This window comes from Cydia pomonella, chromosome 21, assembly GCF_033807575.1.
Source record: "Cydia pomonella isolate Wapato2018A chromosome 21, ilCydPomo1, whole genome shotgun sequence".
NCBI classification, from domain to species: domain Eukaryota; kingdom Metazoa; phylum Arthropoda; class Insecta; order Lepidoptera; family Tortricidae; genus Cydia; species Cydia pomonella.
In genome coordinates this window covers 9529970-9544682 of record NC_084723.1, presented here as the reverse complement: position 1 = coordinate 9544682, position 14713 = coordinate 9529970, and the positions used below count along the sequence as shown (strand labels likewise).

Below are 14713 nucleotides of genomic sequence, written 5' to 3'. Positions count from 1 at the left end.
ATTTGGTCTATTTCGTGCGAGAAATTAGAAAGATACATATAGACTGTGACTTATTTGAACTATACATACCTCTGTAATTTCGCGGCATCTTTGTACAGACGAGACGTGGGCTGGTTATATTGCTTCGCGTTCTCAAACATGATGTTCATATCGCCCGCCACCTCTGACAGGGTCCCGTAGGCCCCTTTCCTGATCTTGTTCTTGATTTGGTTGAGGGACACCGGGTTCTTGATTTCTTTGTAGTAGTCGGGGTAGGCGCGGCGGGAGGGAAGCTTCCAGAATGCTTCAGCCATGGGTGTGCCTGAGGAATATAGAGAGTTTTTCTCTTTGGCAATTGAAGGTAGTCAGATGGAGCATGAGACTATCATGGTATAAAATTTCCTCATCTTCCTTGAGATTCAGACATATTGAAATATGTTGAGCAAAAACGGGTCACTCAAGTATTTCGGATCTTCTCAAGCATCCTCAGTATGTATTCTGAGTAACTCTTTACTCAGATATATTCTAATACTGTTCATATAGCTAGTATTTTTATTAAGCATTTTCTTTATATGTACAGGATGTATAAATATAATACTTGTGTATGTGTCTGCGAGCTGAGTACGAAGAATGTAAAAATTTTAAAGACTTAATTTTGAGTTAATTTGAGTAACAAACATACATAACAACCATATTACCATTAGGTCCTGTCTGACTCTTGACAGTTTCAAGGAGCTTCCACTGCGGCGAGTCCTCATTTTCGATTTTTTCATCTTCACTCTCTCCAGCGCTGTCTTCCGAGTGCTAGAGAAATACAAATATATTTAAAAAAAGCTGAATGTGGCATGAACCTATTGAAAAACAGAAGTTGTCTTTTAGGTACATACAGGGTGGACAAATAAGAATGATACACTTTGTTTTTAAATTTTAATTACGAGAAGTGGAAATTTTATTAAATATTTTTTTCATAAATATATTATTCAGGGTTGGCATTTGTATACGGAAGATAATTTCTGCCAAATGTCTACCACTAGCAGCAAGCAATTTTATCTCAAATGTTTCTGTTGTTTAAAACACGTTGTTTGCTCGATTAATTTTGAAAAAAAGTGACAGTGATTGGCACCCGAATTCCCGAAATGTTGCAGCTCTTGACTTATTTCTGTGGGGCTATCTAAAATTACGTGTCTATGCTAACGAGCTGATGAAATTTAAACAGTTAAAACCGAGTATTCGACACAAATGTACTAAGATAATGCCAAAAATGTGCGAATAGATGCTGAACATTGGGATGATAAGGGCTTACATTTGCCTGCTGTTAGAGGTGGACATATGTCAGACATTATGTTTCGCATGAATTTGCCAACCCTGAAGAATATATTTTTAAAACAATACTTAATAATTTTTGAACTTAATACAGTTAAAATTTAAAAACAAAATGTATACTTCTTATTTGGCCACCCTGTATGTCAAAATCTTGACAACAATTGCATCAGGTTAATTCAAAAAACATCCAAGGGCAATCAAACTCAAGTCAACCACCTAAAAGCTAGCAATCTGGCTCATCTTCATTGCTCTTAGGGTAGTTAACTCTTACCACACCACAGGAAGATGTGTGTTTGTTACCTTAGATGGGTTCCGAGATATTCAGTACCCCTAGTGTAAGTTTTATCAACATCATAACGTGACGAACGCGTTTGCGTTAAGAGTCCTTATTCCTACAGACGAGCGTATTTTGTAAAATGCTTCCTTTTTCATTCAAGATTACGACGTAACTATTAGTATTTATTCAAAAACTGGTAACGTACTTAAATAATCGTTTCCTAAACTAGCGGCTCCAACAGTTCAAATTTTCATTTTCTCTTTTAATGAGTTTTTTTGGGAGTCTTTTCCAAATTTTGCAGTGAGATGTGGCGTTTCGGTTCTCAATTTTGCTGTAAACAAGAATCATTTGGTACATGAATGACTACAATTTGATTCAACATATCTCGTACGAGGGGCTGGAATGATTAACAATTGAAGATTCATTTGAAAAAACTGATAAAATACCTTCCGAGTTTTCTTCATTTTTTTGGCGAAAACAGGGTTTTATTATATTTTTTTTCCGCAAATTGTACGCATATTTTGCTTTAAAAATAATATTATAGCAAACTGTAACTTTATGTTAACCTATATAAAAAAAATCATAACTATGGGACCTACATTGCCGTAAATTTATATTTTTTTAAAACACGTATAAATCACGCAGCAGCGACGCCCCGCTCTCAGTCCGCGCGGAGCGCGCTTAGAGGACGGACCTGTGCTCGATTGTCAGGCATTCGTTGCGATCGTAATCAGCTACGGAGTTCCGAGAAGTGCTATATACTGCGATTAGAAAATCTTAATAAAAGTTCATTTTTTACACTATGCTTAACACTCTCGCTTATTGATGGATTTTCAGTGGTCCTTTTTTTTATACTACGTCGGTGGCAAACAAGCTTACGGCCCGCCTGATGGTAAGCAGTATCCGTAGCCTATGTACGCCTGCAACTCCAGAGGAGTTACATGCGCGTTGCCGACTCTAACCCCCTCCCACCCCTCGTTGAGCTCTGGCAACCTTACTCACCGGCAGGAACACAACACTATGAGTAGGGTATTTTCTGAAAAACGCATTTTTACTTGAAATTACGTTAGGGTTTGCATTTGCATTATTATTTTTGACCCGGATGAAGTCCAAGTTCTCATGATGGAGTCAGGAGTTGGTCACCAGAACTCCTAATCTACTCATTATAATCCCATCGTGTTTGGGCTCAAAAGATTTGCCCTGACGAACACCATCGATCTAGATGAGGTCCAGGGTCTCATGATGGAGTCAGGAGTTGGTCACCAGGACTCTTAATCTACTTATCATAACGCCATCGTGTTTGGGCTCAATAGATTTGCCCTGACGAGCACCATCAATCTAGATGAGGTCCAGGGTCTCATGATGGAGTCAGGAGTTGGTCACCAGAACTCCTAAACTACTCATCATAACCTCATCGTGTTTGGGCTCAATAGATTTGCCCTGACGAGCATCATCAATCTAGATAAAGTCCAGGGTCTCATGATGGAGTCAGGAGTTGGTCACCAGAACTCCTAATCTACTCATCATAACTCCATCGTGTTTGGGCTCAATAGATTTGCCCTGACGAACATCATCGACCTAGATGAGGTCCAGGGTCTCATGATGGAGTCAGGAGTTGGTCACCAGAACTCCTAATCTACTGATCATAACTCCATCGTGTTTGGGCTCAATAGATTTGCCCTGATGAACACCATCGATCTAGATGAGGTCCAGGGTCTCATGATGGAGTCAGGAGTTGGTCACCAGAACTCCTAAACTACTCATCATAACCTCATCGTGTTTGGGCTCAATAGATTTGCCCTGACGAGCATCATCAATCTAGATAAAGTCCAGGGTCTCATGATGGAGTCAGGAGTTGGTCACTAGAACTCCTAATCTACTAATTATAATTCCAACGTGTTTGGGCTCATGAGATTTGCCATGACGAGCACCATCGACCTAGATGAGGTCCAGGGTCTCATGATGGAGTCAGGAGTTGGTCACCAGAACTCCTAATCTACTCATCATAACTCCATCATGTTTGGGCTCAATAGAGTTGCCCTGACGAGCACCATCAATCTAGATCAGGTCCAGGGTCTCATGATGGACTCAGGAGTTGGTCACCAGAACTCCTAGTCTATTCATCATAACTCCATCGTGTTTGGGCTCAAAAGATTTGCCCTGACGAGTACCATCGATCTAGATTAAATCGAGGGTCTCATGATAGACTCAGGAGTTGGTCACCAGAACTCCTAATCTATTCATCATAATGGTAATTTGATGGTGCTTATCGGGGTAAATCTATTGAGCCCAAACACGATGGAGTTATGATAAATAGATTACGAGTTCTGGTGACCAACTCCTGACTCCATCATGAGACCCTGGACTTCATCTAGATCGATGGTACTCGTCAGGGCAAATCTTTTGAGCCCAAACACGATGGAATTATAATGAGTAGATTAGGAGTTCTAGTGACCAACTCCTGACTCCATCATGAGACCCTGAACATCATCTAGATTGATGGTGCTCGTGAGGGCAAATCTATTGAGCCCAAACACGATGGAGTTATGATGAGTAGATTAGGAATTATGATGACCAACTCCTGACTCCATCATGAGACCCTGGACTTCATCTAGATCGATGGTACTCGTCAGGGCAAATCTTTTGAGCCCAAACATGATGGAGTTATGATGAGTAGATTAGGAGTTCTGGTGACCAACTCCTGACTCCATCATGAGACCCTGGACCTCATCTAGGTCGATGGTGCTCGTCATGGCAAATCTCATGAGCCCAAACACGTTGGAATTATAATTAGTAGATTAGGACTTCTGGGGAGTTCTGGTGACCAACTCCTGACTCCGTCATGAGACCCTGGACCTCATCTAGATCGATGGTGTTCGTCAGGGCAAATCTTTTGAGCCCAAGCACGATGGAATTATAATGAGTAGATTAGGAGTTCTGGTGACCAACTCCTGACTCCATCATAAGAACCTGGATGGACTTCATTCGGGTCATAAATAATAATACAAACCCTAACGTGATTTCAAATAACACTGAAACTCTATAGCACTAATGTGCGCAAACGATTGGCATCTTGACTAGGCAGCATGGGTGCGTAGCCACCATGCCAATCGATACGACAACGAAACACTATCTGTCTCTCTCTCGTACTAATATGCACAAACGATTGGCATCTTGGCTGGGCAGCATGGGTGCGTAGCCAACATGCCAAACGTTTACGATACGACAAGGAAACACTATCTGTCTCTCTATCGCACTAATATGCGCAATCGATTGGCTTCTTGGCTAGGTATCATGGGTGCGTAGCCAACATGCCAATCGTTTACGATACGACAACGAAACACTACTGTCTCTCTATCGCACTAATATACGCAAACGATTGGTATTTTGGCTAGGCACCAAGCAAGTGTGTGGCCAACATGCCAATCGTTTACGATACGACAACGAAACACTATCTGTCTCTCTATCGCACTAATATACTTTATTTATACCTGCAGTCATTTACTAACTTCTTCATTTTCCATTGGTGTGAAAGAGACAGAATAAAGAGCAAGGGTTATAGTACACTCTGTAGTCTGTACACTTAGTAGTAGTGTACATAAAAAAAACTACTGTGCATATAAAATAAAATAAAGAGTGCCCATATGATATCATATAACACTAAAATTAATGTTGCTTGAAATTATATTCAAAACTATCAAGATTATTCTAGTCTGCATTGAAACGCGCGTCGCGTTGCCGGCGCTCGCGTACCGAGCGCCAACGCCATCTATCGAGCGTTATTTCGTGAAATCGGAGAACGCTCCAAGGATTAAGGGCTCTTAAGTGTCATTTTGTATAGGATTTTGAGTTTCCAAAACGTCCCGCTTGGCGCGCTCTTTCTAAATCACATACAAAATGAGATTTAACGCAAACGCGTACGTCACGTTTCGAAATCGAATTTATTTACACTAGGGGTACTGAAGACCTATTATAATTCGCTTCCTCACGATAGGCTGGCTAAAGATTCTGCTGCGGATTCGCTCGGAGGTTTTCGCGCGACCATTTTGGAGAGTTTGGCCTCTATTTAGTTTGTACAAAGTAAAGAGACATTGACATCACGTATAGTAAATACCTTGACTACTTCAGTATCAGAGCCTGGTGGGTCCATAATGGCCAGAGCACTGCTGGACGGGACGGGACCAATGCGAGAAGTTCTTTTGCTGCGGATTCGCTCTGAGGTCTTAGCGGGACCGCTGCGGCTGTGCTGCTGCTCCAGTTCTTGTTTACGAACTTGGATTATCTGTTGGACAATACCAATGGACAATATTTTAATGACCTAACATTCCTTGCAGATTAGTTTTTCCACAAACATTTTTACAAGGATCATATGTTATGTCATATTACTACATAATGCACAAGCAAAGCATACCTAAATTAAATCTGCAAAAGGAATTTTAGATTAATCTAGAAACAAGATTATGTACGCCTTCTCTTTTTGGGGCTATGTTTACTCTCTTAGTTGAAAAGTAGCATAGTCAAAATTTTCGTGAAGGAAAGGGGCTGCATTCTCATAAAGCCGCGTATCGACTGCGCGCGGCAAACCATCGAACATTGGCTCGCGCGGCGGCCGCGCAATATGGGGACGGCTCCGCCGCGCGCGGCAGCTCGAACATTGGCGCGCTCGAACGTGCCGCGCGGCGAACCAGTTCGTGTCGGTTTTTGGTGGCGCGGCAAAGGAGCGTCAGTGTGTTGTGCGCGCGCAATTGGGACAGAGACGCGCGGCAAGATGGATAACGAGAAGTGTCGGCTTTCACGGATCGCCTCCCGCGCGCGGCCGCCGCGCTGTATGAAAATATGCGCTTAAAATTGGCTCGCGCACCAAAACGCAGGTTTGCCGCGTTCGAACATGGCTCGCGCGGCAGCCGCGCGCAGTCGATACGCGGCTTTCTACATAACAAATGTCGCAATCTTCACAATCGCCAATGCGTTGTTACTATCATTCCTAATTAGAAAAATATCTGTTAATACATAAAACATACATATGTAACCTTCGAACGGGATGTTATAGTGTTGTGAAATGCTGTCTACTGGTCAAAATGCATTCATTACTTGAAAACAGTTTGCGCGCACTACCAATACGCGAGTCGACAAGACAGGGCACAACCTTCACACATTCGCAAAACATTAGCTTTATTTGATGCGAATATTTAAAATGATGCGAATATTCGTATATAGGATTACGCGACAACATTTCCATCATCACTTAGATGGTTGGCAGTCCTCAACTGTGCGTTTCTCCAGGAACTTTCTGCCTCGCACAGCTAAACTGTGGAATGAACTGTCGCCTGCGGTATTTCCGGACCGATACGACCTTCAAACCTTCAAGAAAAGAGCGTACTCCCATCTTAAAGGCCGGCAACGCACTAACAACCCCTCTGGTGTTGTAGGTCTCCATGGGCGGCGGTAATCGCTTACCATCAGGTGATCCGTCTGCTCGTTTGCCTGCTCTATCCCTAATCAGAACTAGTAGAATATATTGCAGTTAATTTGAAAACACGTCAAAATGTCTAACAAAATACTCTTTGTTTTTCGTTTGAAGTCTCCTTGAGTCAATCAGAATAAAACAATAAAACTAGGGTTTAAAATACTAACCTTTTTCAAGGCCTTAGCATCCTTATAAATACTGCTCCCAGGCTCGTTAAAATTACACGCATTTCTGACCATCATCAGCAAGTCTTTCTCCATCTCATTAAGGTTGGTATACTCTCCGGCCTGAATCTTCTGGGCGATGGTCTTCAGGTCTATAGGGTTGTCTATGACGCGGTAGTATTCGGGGTAGCGGCGCTTGGATGGTAGGAATTGGAAGGCAGTATAGAGCGAGCGGCCTTCGGAGTTTGCTGTCATCACCTGTGATGTAAAAATATAGAGAAAAAATATGTTTATCAATGTACATTCCGCAAGATTATGTATGTAAGAAAGTATTTCTGTCAGAAGAAGCATGCGAAAACTGAGCCATCAACAATTATTCATTTATGCTTTTCTTCTATGTACATTTAGTGCAAGAAAAAACCAACTCGCAACAACCATTTCAATAAATTGCAAAACAACCACAATCTTAGAGGTGTTTAAAGTCTACTTACAGCACTAAATAGCTCTTCAAATATGTTGTCTTCCTCATTATTGGTGGATGTTTCAGAGAGATCCTCGGCTACATCCGACCGCCGGGACAGAGAGCCAGTGCGGGACACTCTTGGTGGTTTCACCTCTTCACCTAAAAGTCATTTGTTTTGTTAGGGCCATCAGATATATCGGTGCGGCCAAGGTGTTCACAAATATCTGAGCAAGCACTTTGACCATAGAGGCATGTTCAGATATTTGAGAGTGTCTTGGCCACTCCGATATAAACAAAAGACACAGCCATATTTGCCCAAATTCTCATTTTCTTTTTAACATGGCAAACAATAGCAAACCAAATTACCAACATATATCATACCATTTTCCAAAGCATGTTTGGTTTGCATATACAGTTTCCACAGCTCAATAGCATCCTTGTACTCCACAGTGTCGGGCTTGTAGAACGCCTTAGCATTGTTCACAAGCAACTCAATGTCTGCCGACAGCTCGTCCAGGTCTTCGTAATTATCCATTTTGAGCTTCTGTTGTACCTGGAACAGTAATAAGTAAACTAGACACAAGATAAGGTCAAAGGGGAGAACATTTATCAGGTCTAGAAGCTCTTTTGTTACTTCTAACTCTTGCACTTGTACAAATAGTCCAGCTCCAGGTCTGCTTCAGACATACTGCTAGCCCAGCCAGGCTAGCACCATGCTGAGTCAGAACCATTTTCTGGCTTATATGTTATGTTACTTGTTGTTTTCCTCTTTTATTTTGCCACAACTTAACACTCTCTACTCTACATACTTCAGGTCAACATACTACAGGTTGGTAGAGCAGAAAAAGTGAAGCTCTTCCTTTCTTACTGTGTCTGAGCGATTACATATACAAATATGAGAGTTCTTGCCCTATTATCTTCCCAAACAAAAAAATTATATGCTGATCTTCCCCACATTGACCTCAGATTTTATAGAAAAATCAAGAACCTTAAAATTAGGATATGTATAGTTGGCTCTATTTATATAACAGAAGGTAGATTACTTGTAAAAATGCTATGAAACCACTTTCGTTCTGATAGTCAGTAAGGCGGCGAGCGGTAAATAATTAAAAAGACCTTTGTCTTCTAGATCTAGTGTTGTCCGTACTTAAATATATCTCCAATAGGACAGAACAGATTTGACAATTCCGACAATAATGATGATGGCAAAACTTACCCTTAACAAGTCAATAGGCTGTGACACTACTTCATAGTATTGCGGCTCTTGACGTCTTTTGGGTGCTCGGATAAAGGAGTCACAAAGTAATGTCCCATCATCCTTCTTGAAACCTCTGATCGTGTCATACAGTTGTTGGCACATTTCACTCTGAAATTTTCAATCAATTTAAATTAACATAGTTAAACACACTTTAGCAGTTCTCTCTTATTACCCCTCAAGGGTTTATATTATGAGGTGTGCCGCGCGGCAAAACGTATTTTGGTTAGCATTAACTTACCGGATCCAGTTTTTTCTTTTTACGCGAGGGCGGAGGCCCAGGAGTATGTTCCACTCCATCATCACTGTCGTCTCCGTCAGCTCCACGGCTCGCCCCTGACGAAGCCCGACGTCTTTTACTCATTTTCAACCTATACCAAGCTAATCCAAAATCCACTGCACCGAATCGGATAACTGATCTTAAGTAACTGCGACTTGTCAAAGTTACATTGTTTGAAGTTATAACAGGTTACGCATTAATTATTTGAAAGTATTTCGTTGAGTTACATGAAATACTCTGGTCTTAAAATGTAAATTTAGAAAATTCACAACAAGCGTCGTCCGGCCATTGAAACACATTGAAATTTGTTCCGGTTCACGCATAACTTTATGTGCGTCGTGATTTCTAACGTCAGTTAATGTAAACAGCACGGGCATTTTCTTGGTCCTGTAAGCAAATTTAAAATGTCAAGGATTTATAACAGCTTCCAGTAATTCACTTCCAATTGTGTTATTAAGATCAATTATTTTAATATTGTTATGTGAGCGATATGTGCAGATATGTGACAATTGTAACAAATCATCAAAATGGAACGTTACTTTGAGGTTGCTAAACGTAAAAAAAATAGCTTGTCGTCATACATGCCACAAATGACAAAAACATTATTACTACGTAAAACCAAAAAATATTCTTCTATCCACTGATTGCAATTCTTAAAAAGTCTTACTAGGGCTCCATTTTAAAGATAAAGTATATTTTATAGGGAAAAGGTGGAAATTTTCAGGTGGCAACCTTCAGTTAACTGCCTTCATCTTCAAGTCCCGCCAAAAAGTTCGGACTATGGAATTGTGAGAATCGGAAAACTAAAAACTGCCTTCAAGTTTGTAATGTTTTCTATCTTCTACCCACGATATTGTTATTGTACATCATTGGTGGAGTAATACGATTCATACGTGGAAAACCTAACCTATCACTCCTTTCTTCAAGTGTCTTTCATCGGTATGAATATGAACAAATATTCCAAGAACTTTATTTTGGTCGGGGACTTGAACCATCATTGTCTGCTGTGCAAGGAGTCGTTTCTGGCAGTAGACGACTTGGAGAAGCACTTAAGATGGGAGAAACACCGGAAAAATATCAAAGACCTGAGCCCTATGCCGAAGTTTAAGAGGGATCGCATTTTTAAGGTATAATTTTTCCAATGAGTTCAGCTTTGACGACCCATATAAACTTAAAAAATAATAATTTCTGATTTTTCAACAGATCGATGACAAGTACTTCTGTGAGCATTGCAACCAGATTTTTAGCACTATTTCGGAAATACCCAAGCACATACAGGATGAATATCACCAAAAGCGTAAAGCTGAACCCGAAATGGAACTTCGACCCTCACTGTGTAAAAGAGAGTCTGGTATAACATTTATAGGGAAGGATAATAATATGATTAAGATTCCTAATAAAGAGTGGTATGGAATAATAGATTCAAGATGCATATTCTGTGATGTTGATGTGGATCATTTTATGAAACATATTTCATGGTCGGACCATATGATAACTATGATTCAAAGTAAGATTGTTCTGAATGAGGAAGGCATATTTTATAGGGAGGTAAGTTCTTATTTTATATATTAAGGGGTGTTGTTGCTACCTTTCTTATTTATTGACTGGGTCCACACAGAGTGAGCGAGCAAGCACGTACACGCGAGGCAATTTCTTCACGCACAAACGGCCGAGGCATGTCTACACTGGCCTGTTTGTCCGTGAGGAAATTGCCTCGCGCTTATGCTCGCTCTGTGTGGACCCGGCTACTTACTACTACTATACTACTCTTGGGCATTAAAAAGATAAGGAGAATGCTGATTATCTTAGACTAATTGAATAAAAAAAATCCTTAATAGTAATGATTATATGCTTACACATTTTTCAGTTTAAAGACAAGTATGGTTACTGCTTCCTGTGTAAGACAACATTTCAAATACAGTCAAAGAAAGACCACTGGAAAGATGAACTTCACATAGAGAAGACAAAGGCACATAATGAGAGCAATGCCAAAACTTATCAGGAAAAGAAACTGGATGTGGCTATTAAACTTATTAATACCCAGAAAGACTATTTTGACATTGATCTGGAAAACAGAGTAGCCACATGCAAGATTTGTACTGCCTATGTGAATATAAACTTCAAATATATGATAGAGCATAAGAAAATTCATAACATAACAGATAAAGATAAGATTAAACAAACTCCAGTGGACATGGAAAAGGTCTTTAAGTCTCTCAGAATTAAGAGATCTAAGAAAGAAATCTATGATCATGGTAAAATAAGGGCTGAACTAGCCAAATTTGGAAGGGAGAATTTTATCAAACTGGTATTTCCAGGAGACAAAGGATACTGTTTGCTTTGTGGCACATATATGTCTGCTCATATGAAAAAGTTTACTGAACATATGAACGGATATATTCATATGGCACAATTAGATTTAAAGAATGGCAAAGCTCATGTCAAGCCAGCATATAAGACAACGAATATGAAGAACTTTATAGAGACAATAAGCTTTTCTAAAGATTTGCATGCCTTGTGGATCAACAAACAGTTTGCCGTTGATGTAACTTCATTAGCACTTGTTTCTAAGATCAGTGATCCTCAATGTGAGAAATTCCAATGTTATGCATGTGACAATACTTATAAACAAAAAGAATTTGAAGAACATTGTCTCTCAGAAATGCACAGAAAAATCTTTCTTAATTCTGAAGTTATAACTACAATTGAGGATGAATTTATTAGAGAGGTAATAATTATTTTTTGATTATTTATCTCCATAGTATTTAAATACCATGCAGCAAATTATATAACTGAATTATATTTTTTTTGTATGCAGGTTTGTCCGAATCTATACCACTGTGCAGTTTGCAACCTAATGTTTGCATTTTGGGACACATTGGATAAACATATACGTAGTAGCAAGCATAAGACGGTCAAGACTGTTATGCAAGATGAATTCTCTGTATGTACAGAGCTGGAAATACTATCTTTGGACCAAGAGAAATTGTTAGCAAAATTGGTCAGCTTAGGTTCTAAAAGAGTTATCAGTATCACTATCAAGCAGCCCACACAGGAACAATAACATGAAGATGTTAGGGTACTTGCATATGTCATAGCATCATGTAAAAAAATGCATGTTTAGTGGCTTTAGTAGGTATGTGCTAGCACATAATTGTTTGCTGAATTGGGTTTTTTTCCATATTTTTGATTTCATGTTTTTTTTGTTTTTGTTACTGAGAAAATTTAGTTTGCTTTTTGTTTACTTTATTATTAATTTTAGGCTAAGTTATGAATGGTTATGATTAAAAACTGAAAGAAGTAAAAGTATTGTTTATTTATAAAAATAAAACTATAATGTCACCTACTTACATTTAAATTCTATTAGTTATTAAAAATATTTTAGCTAAAACTACAAGTTTTTCTTATAAAAATAGATATCAAACCATTGTGGAAAATGAGAAAGTAATAAAATTAAATCATTTTCACTATACTTACGAAGTTTTTGCAACTGGCTTAGTGTTGGTTGTATATATTTATCCTTCAAATGTTCTGGCAGCTCATTCAATTCAAAGTCAAGTAATATAACTAAGGAGCTAAGATGAAATGGATACAAAGCAAATGTATCAAAAGAACAATTTAATTTAACATATTTAGCGAATTCTGGGATGAATTTTTGCAACTCGGGGTCAAAATTGGTCATTATAAATAAAAAGTTTAAGATCCCACTGCACATTTGAAAGCACTGACTAGATTTTAAGCATTTTCTTAGAATTTCTGTTAAATCTTTATTTGTCTTCAAAACATCTTGAATATCCTGGTTTCTTATTTCAAATAAATTATTGCAAATATTAAGTATGAGCATCTCTATTTGGGGTTTCATTTTGATGGATATATCATTGGTTACCATACTTGAGTCACTAGTGTTATGATCCCACAATTCTTTCAAGACATTGGAATATCTTTTGTTTTCTACATTCCAGTGGATAATATCTTTCGCTAATGTGTCCAGGTACACACCATTTTGATTCAAGTTTATCAAAGCTTGAATAACTTCAGGATTTACTGTTGACTGAAAACTAGACTTCACATCCATATGTATAAGCTTTCTTACCAGGAATGCATCTAACTTTTTATCCACAGATTCGAGCGTATCATTTGCACGTTCGCTGATGTTACTTTTATAAAATTCCGTTATAAACTCAGTAAAATTATCATCCACTTGGGAGTGTCCTTCTGGTTCTGTTTTGCAGATTTTTCGAATATTTTCTAATATGGACAACCTCACATTATTATTTGAGGTAGAATTTTGATTAGATATCTTGAGAATCTTTATAAAACTCTTGGAGAGCGCGTCCGTAACATTTTTGTCGAGGAGCGGATTGTGGTAAAGAAGTTCTGGGCAAGGTTCATTGTTGGTGTCGATTATTTTTTTAATTAATTGATTGTTCATGATTAAAAGAACAAGTACAAGGTAAATAATCGAAATATTGTCACTTATTATTCATAGGAATGGTAAAATGTGTTATTTACTAAACATAGTAACGGTGGTAATGACATTGACATATTAGTATTTGACCTTTCGAAAGACCAAACAATTAAATTATCAGCATTTTATAATATGACTTAAACAGCTTGCATGATATTGCCAGTAGTAAAAATAAAGAGTTTGACTATTTGCTACTAGATAGCGCTAGTGAAACCTAATTTTTTGCGTCATCTATTGTTGAATAGCAAAACTAAAGTAGTTTGACTAAGTAACGCTAGATGTCGTGTTTGTTCCAAAATCTTAATTTGTGGCAAAAAGTTGGGACAACGCTAGGAAAGTGATGATGATCTGACTTAGTTTTTATCAAATTTGAAAATGGAAGCAGAAACTTCTTTCTTTTACTTGACATTCAGCTCTATCCGCTCCTCAGTATTGGTCCGGTGATATAGGCCGGAGTAGCTCGTGGTTAAAATAGTATTGTTTAACATTAACATAGAGAAATAAGAAGTAATAGAGTGCTCACTCCATAAATCAGTTTTGGTACCTAAATGCTTAATATCGCGACAAACAAAGAGTCTAATGCTCAACGATTTTCAGCTAATATTATAACCAGAGTAGGCGTAGGAGTTGAAAATAGAGTTCCGGTTACTCTAGTTATAATATTAGCGGAAAATCATTGATTAGACTTTTTGTTTGCCGTGATATCTATTGTCGAGTAGCAGTACTGAGAGTTTCGCTAGAGAGTTATGCTAGATGTCGACTGCGAAAATAATAAGCATTTTGGTACCAAAACTGATGTATGGAGTGAGCACTCTATTACTTCTTCTTTCTCTATGACATTATTAAGAAGTAAAGTAGGTACCTACTTTCCAAATATCAAATTAAAATTGTCCCAGACTCAAAGCTATTATTTTTTATTAACGTACACTTGATGCACTATCCCAATTTAGATAAAAGAATCGAGGTATAACCCTTTGCCCTTTTGAACCTGTATGGTATCGTGATTCGCTCGTCTTATTTCGAAACCTAAGTGCGTT

The 14713-nt window shown here is 38.6% G+C and overlaps 2 protein-coding genes across 2 annotated transcripts in view; one reads left to right on the top strand and one right to left on the bottom strand.

Moving 5' to 3' along the window:
• LOC133529630 (protein polybromo-1) overlaps positions 1-9464 on the bottom strand; it is a 51688-nt gene extending 42224 nt beyond the window's left edge. The window contains exons 1-8 of the mRNA XM_061867384.1: positions 9170-9464; positions 8890-9039; positions 8055-8226; positions 7702-7832; positions 7214-7468; positions 5694-5861; positions 678-783; positions 70-301 (exon numbers count right to left, since the gene is read on the bottom strand). Of these exons, the coding sequence (XP_061723368.1) occupies positions 70-301; positions 678-783; positions 5694-5861; positions 7214-7468; positions 7702-7832; positions 8055-8226; positions 8890-9039; positions 9170-9292 (1337 nt within the window). The 5' untranslated portion in view covers positions 9293-9464. The remainder of the gene's footprint in view (positions 1-69; positions 302-677; positions 784-5693; positions 5862-7213; positions 7469-7701; positions 7833-8054; positions 8227-8889; positions 9040-9169) is intronic.
• Positions 9465-9737: 273 nt separating this feature from the next.
• Positions 9738-12514, top strand: LOC133529626 (uncharacterized). Its single transcript, XM_061867381.1, has 4 exons — positions 9738-10335; positions 10412-10756; positions 11076-11936; positions 12027-12514. Exons 1-4 carry the CDS (start codon positions 10150-10152, stop codon positions 12270-12272), a joined length of 1638 nt encoding a protein of 545 aa, XP_061723365.1. The 5' UTR covers positions 9738-10149; the 3' UTR covers positions 12273-12514.
• The last annotated feature ends 2199 nt before the right edge of the window (positions 12515-14713 follow it).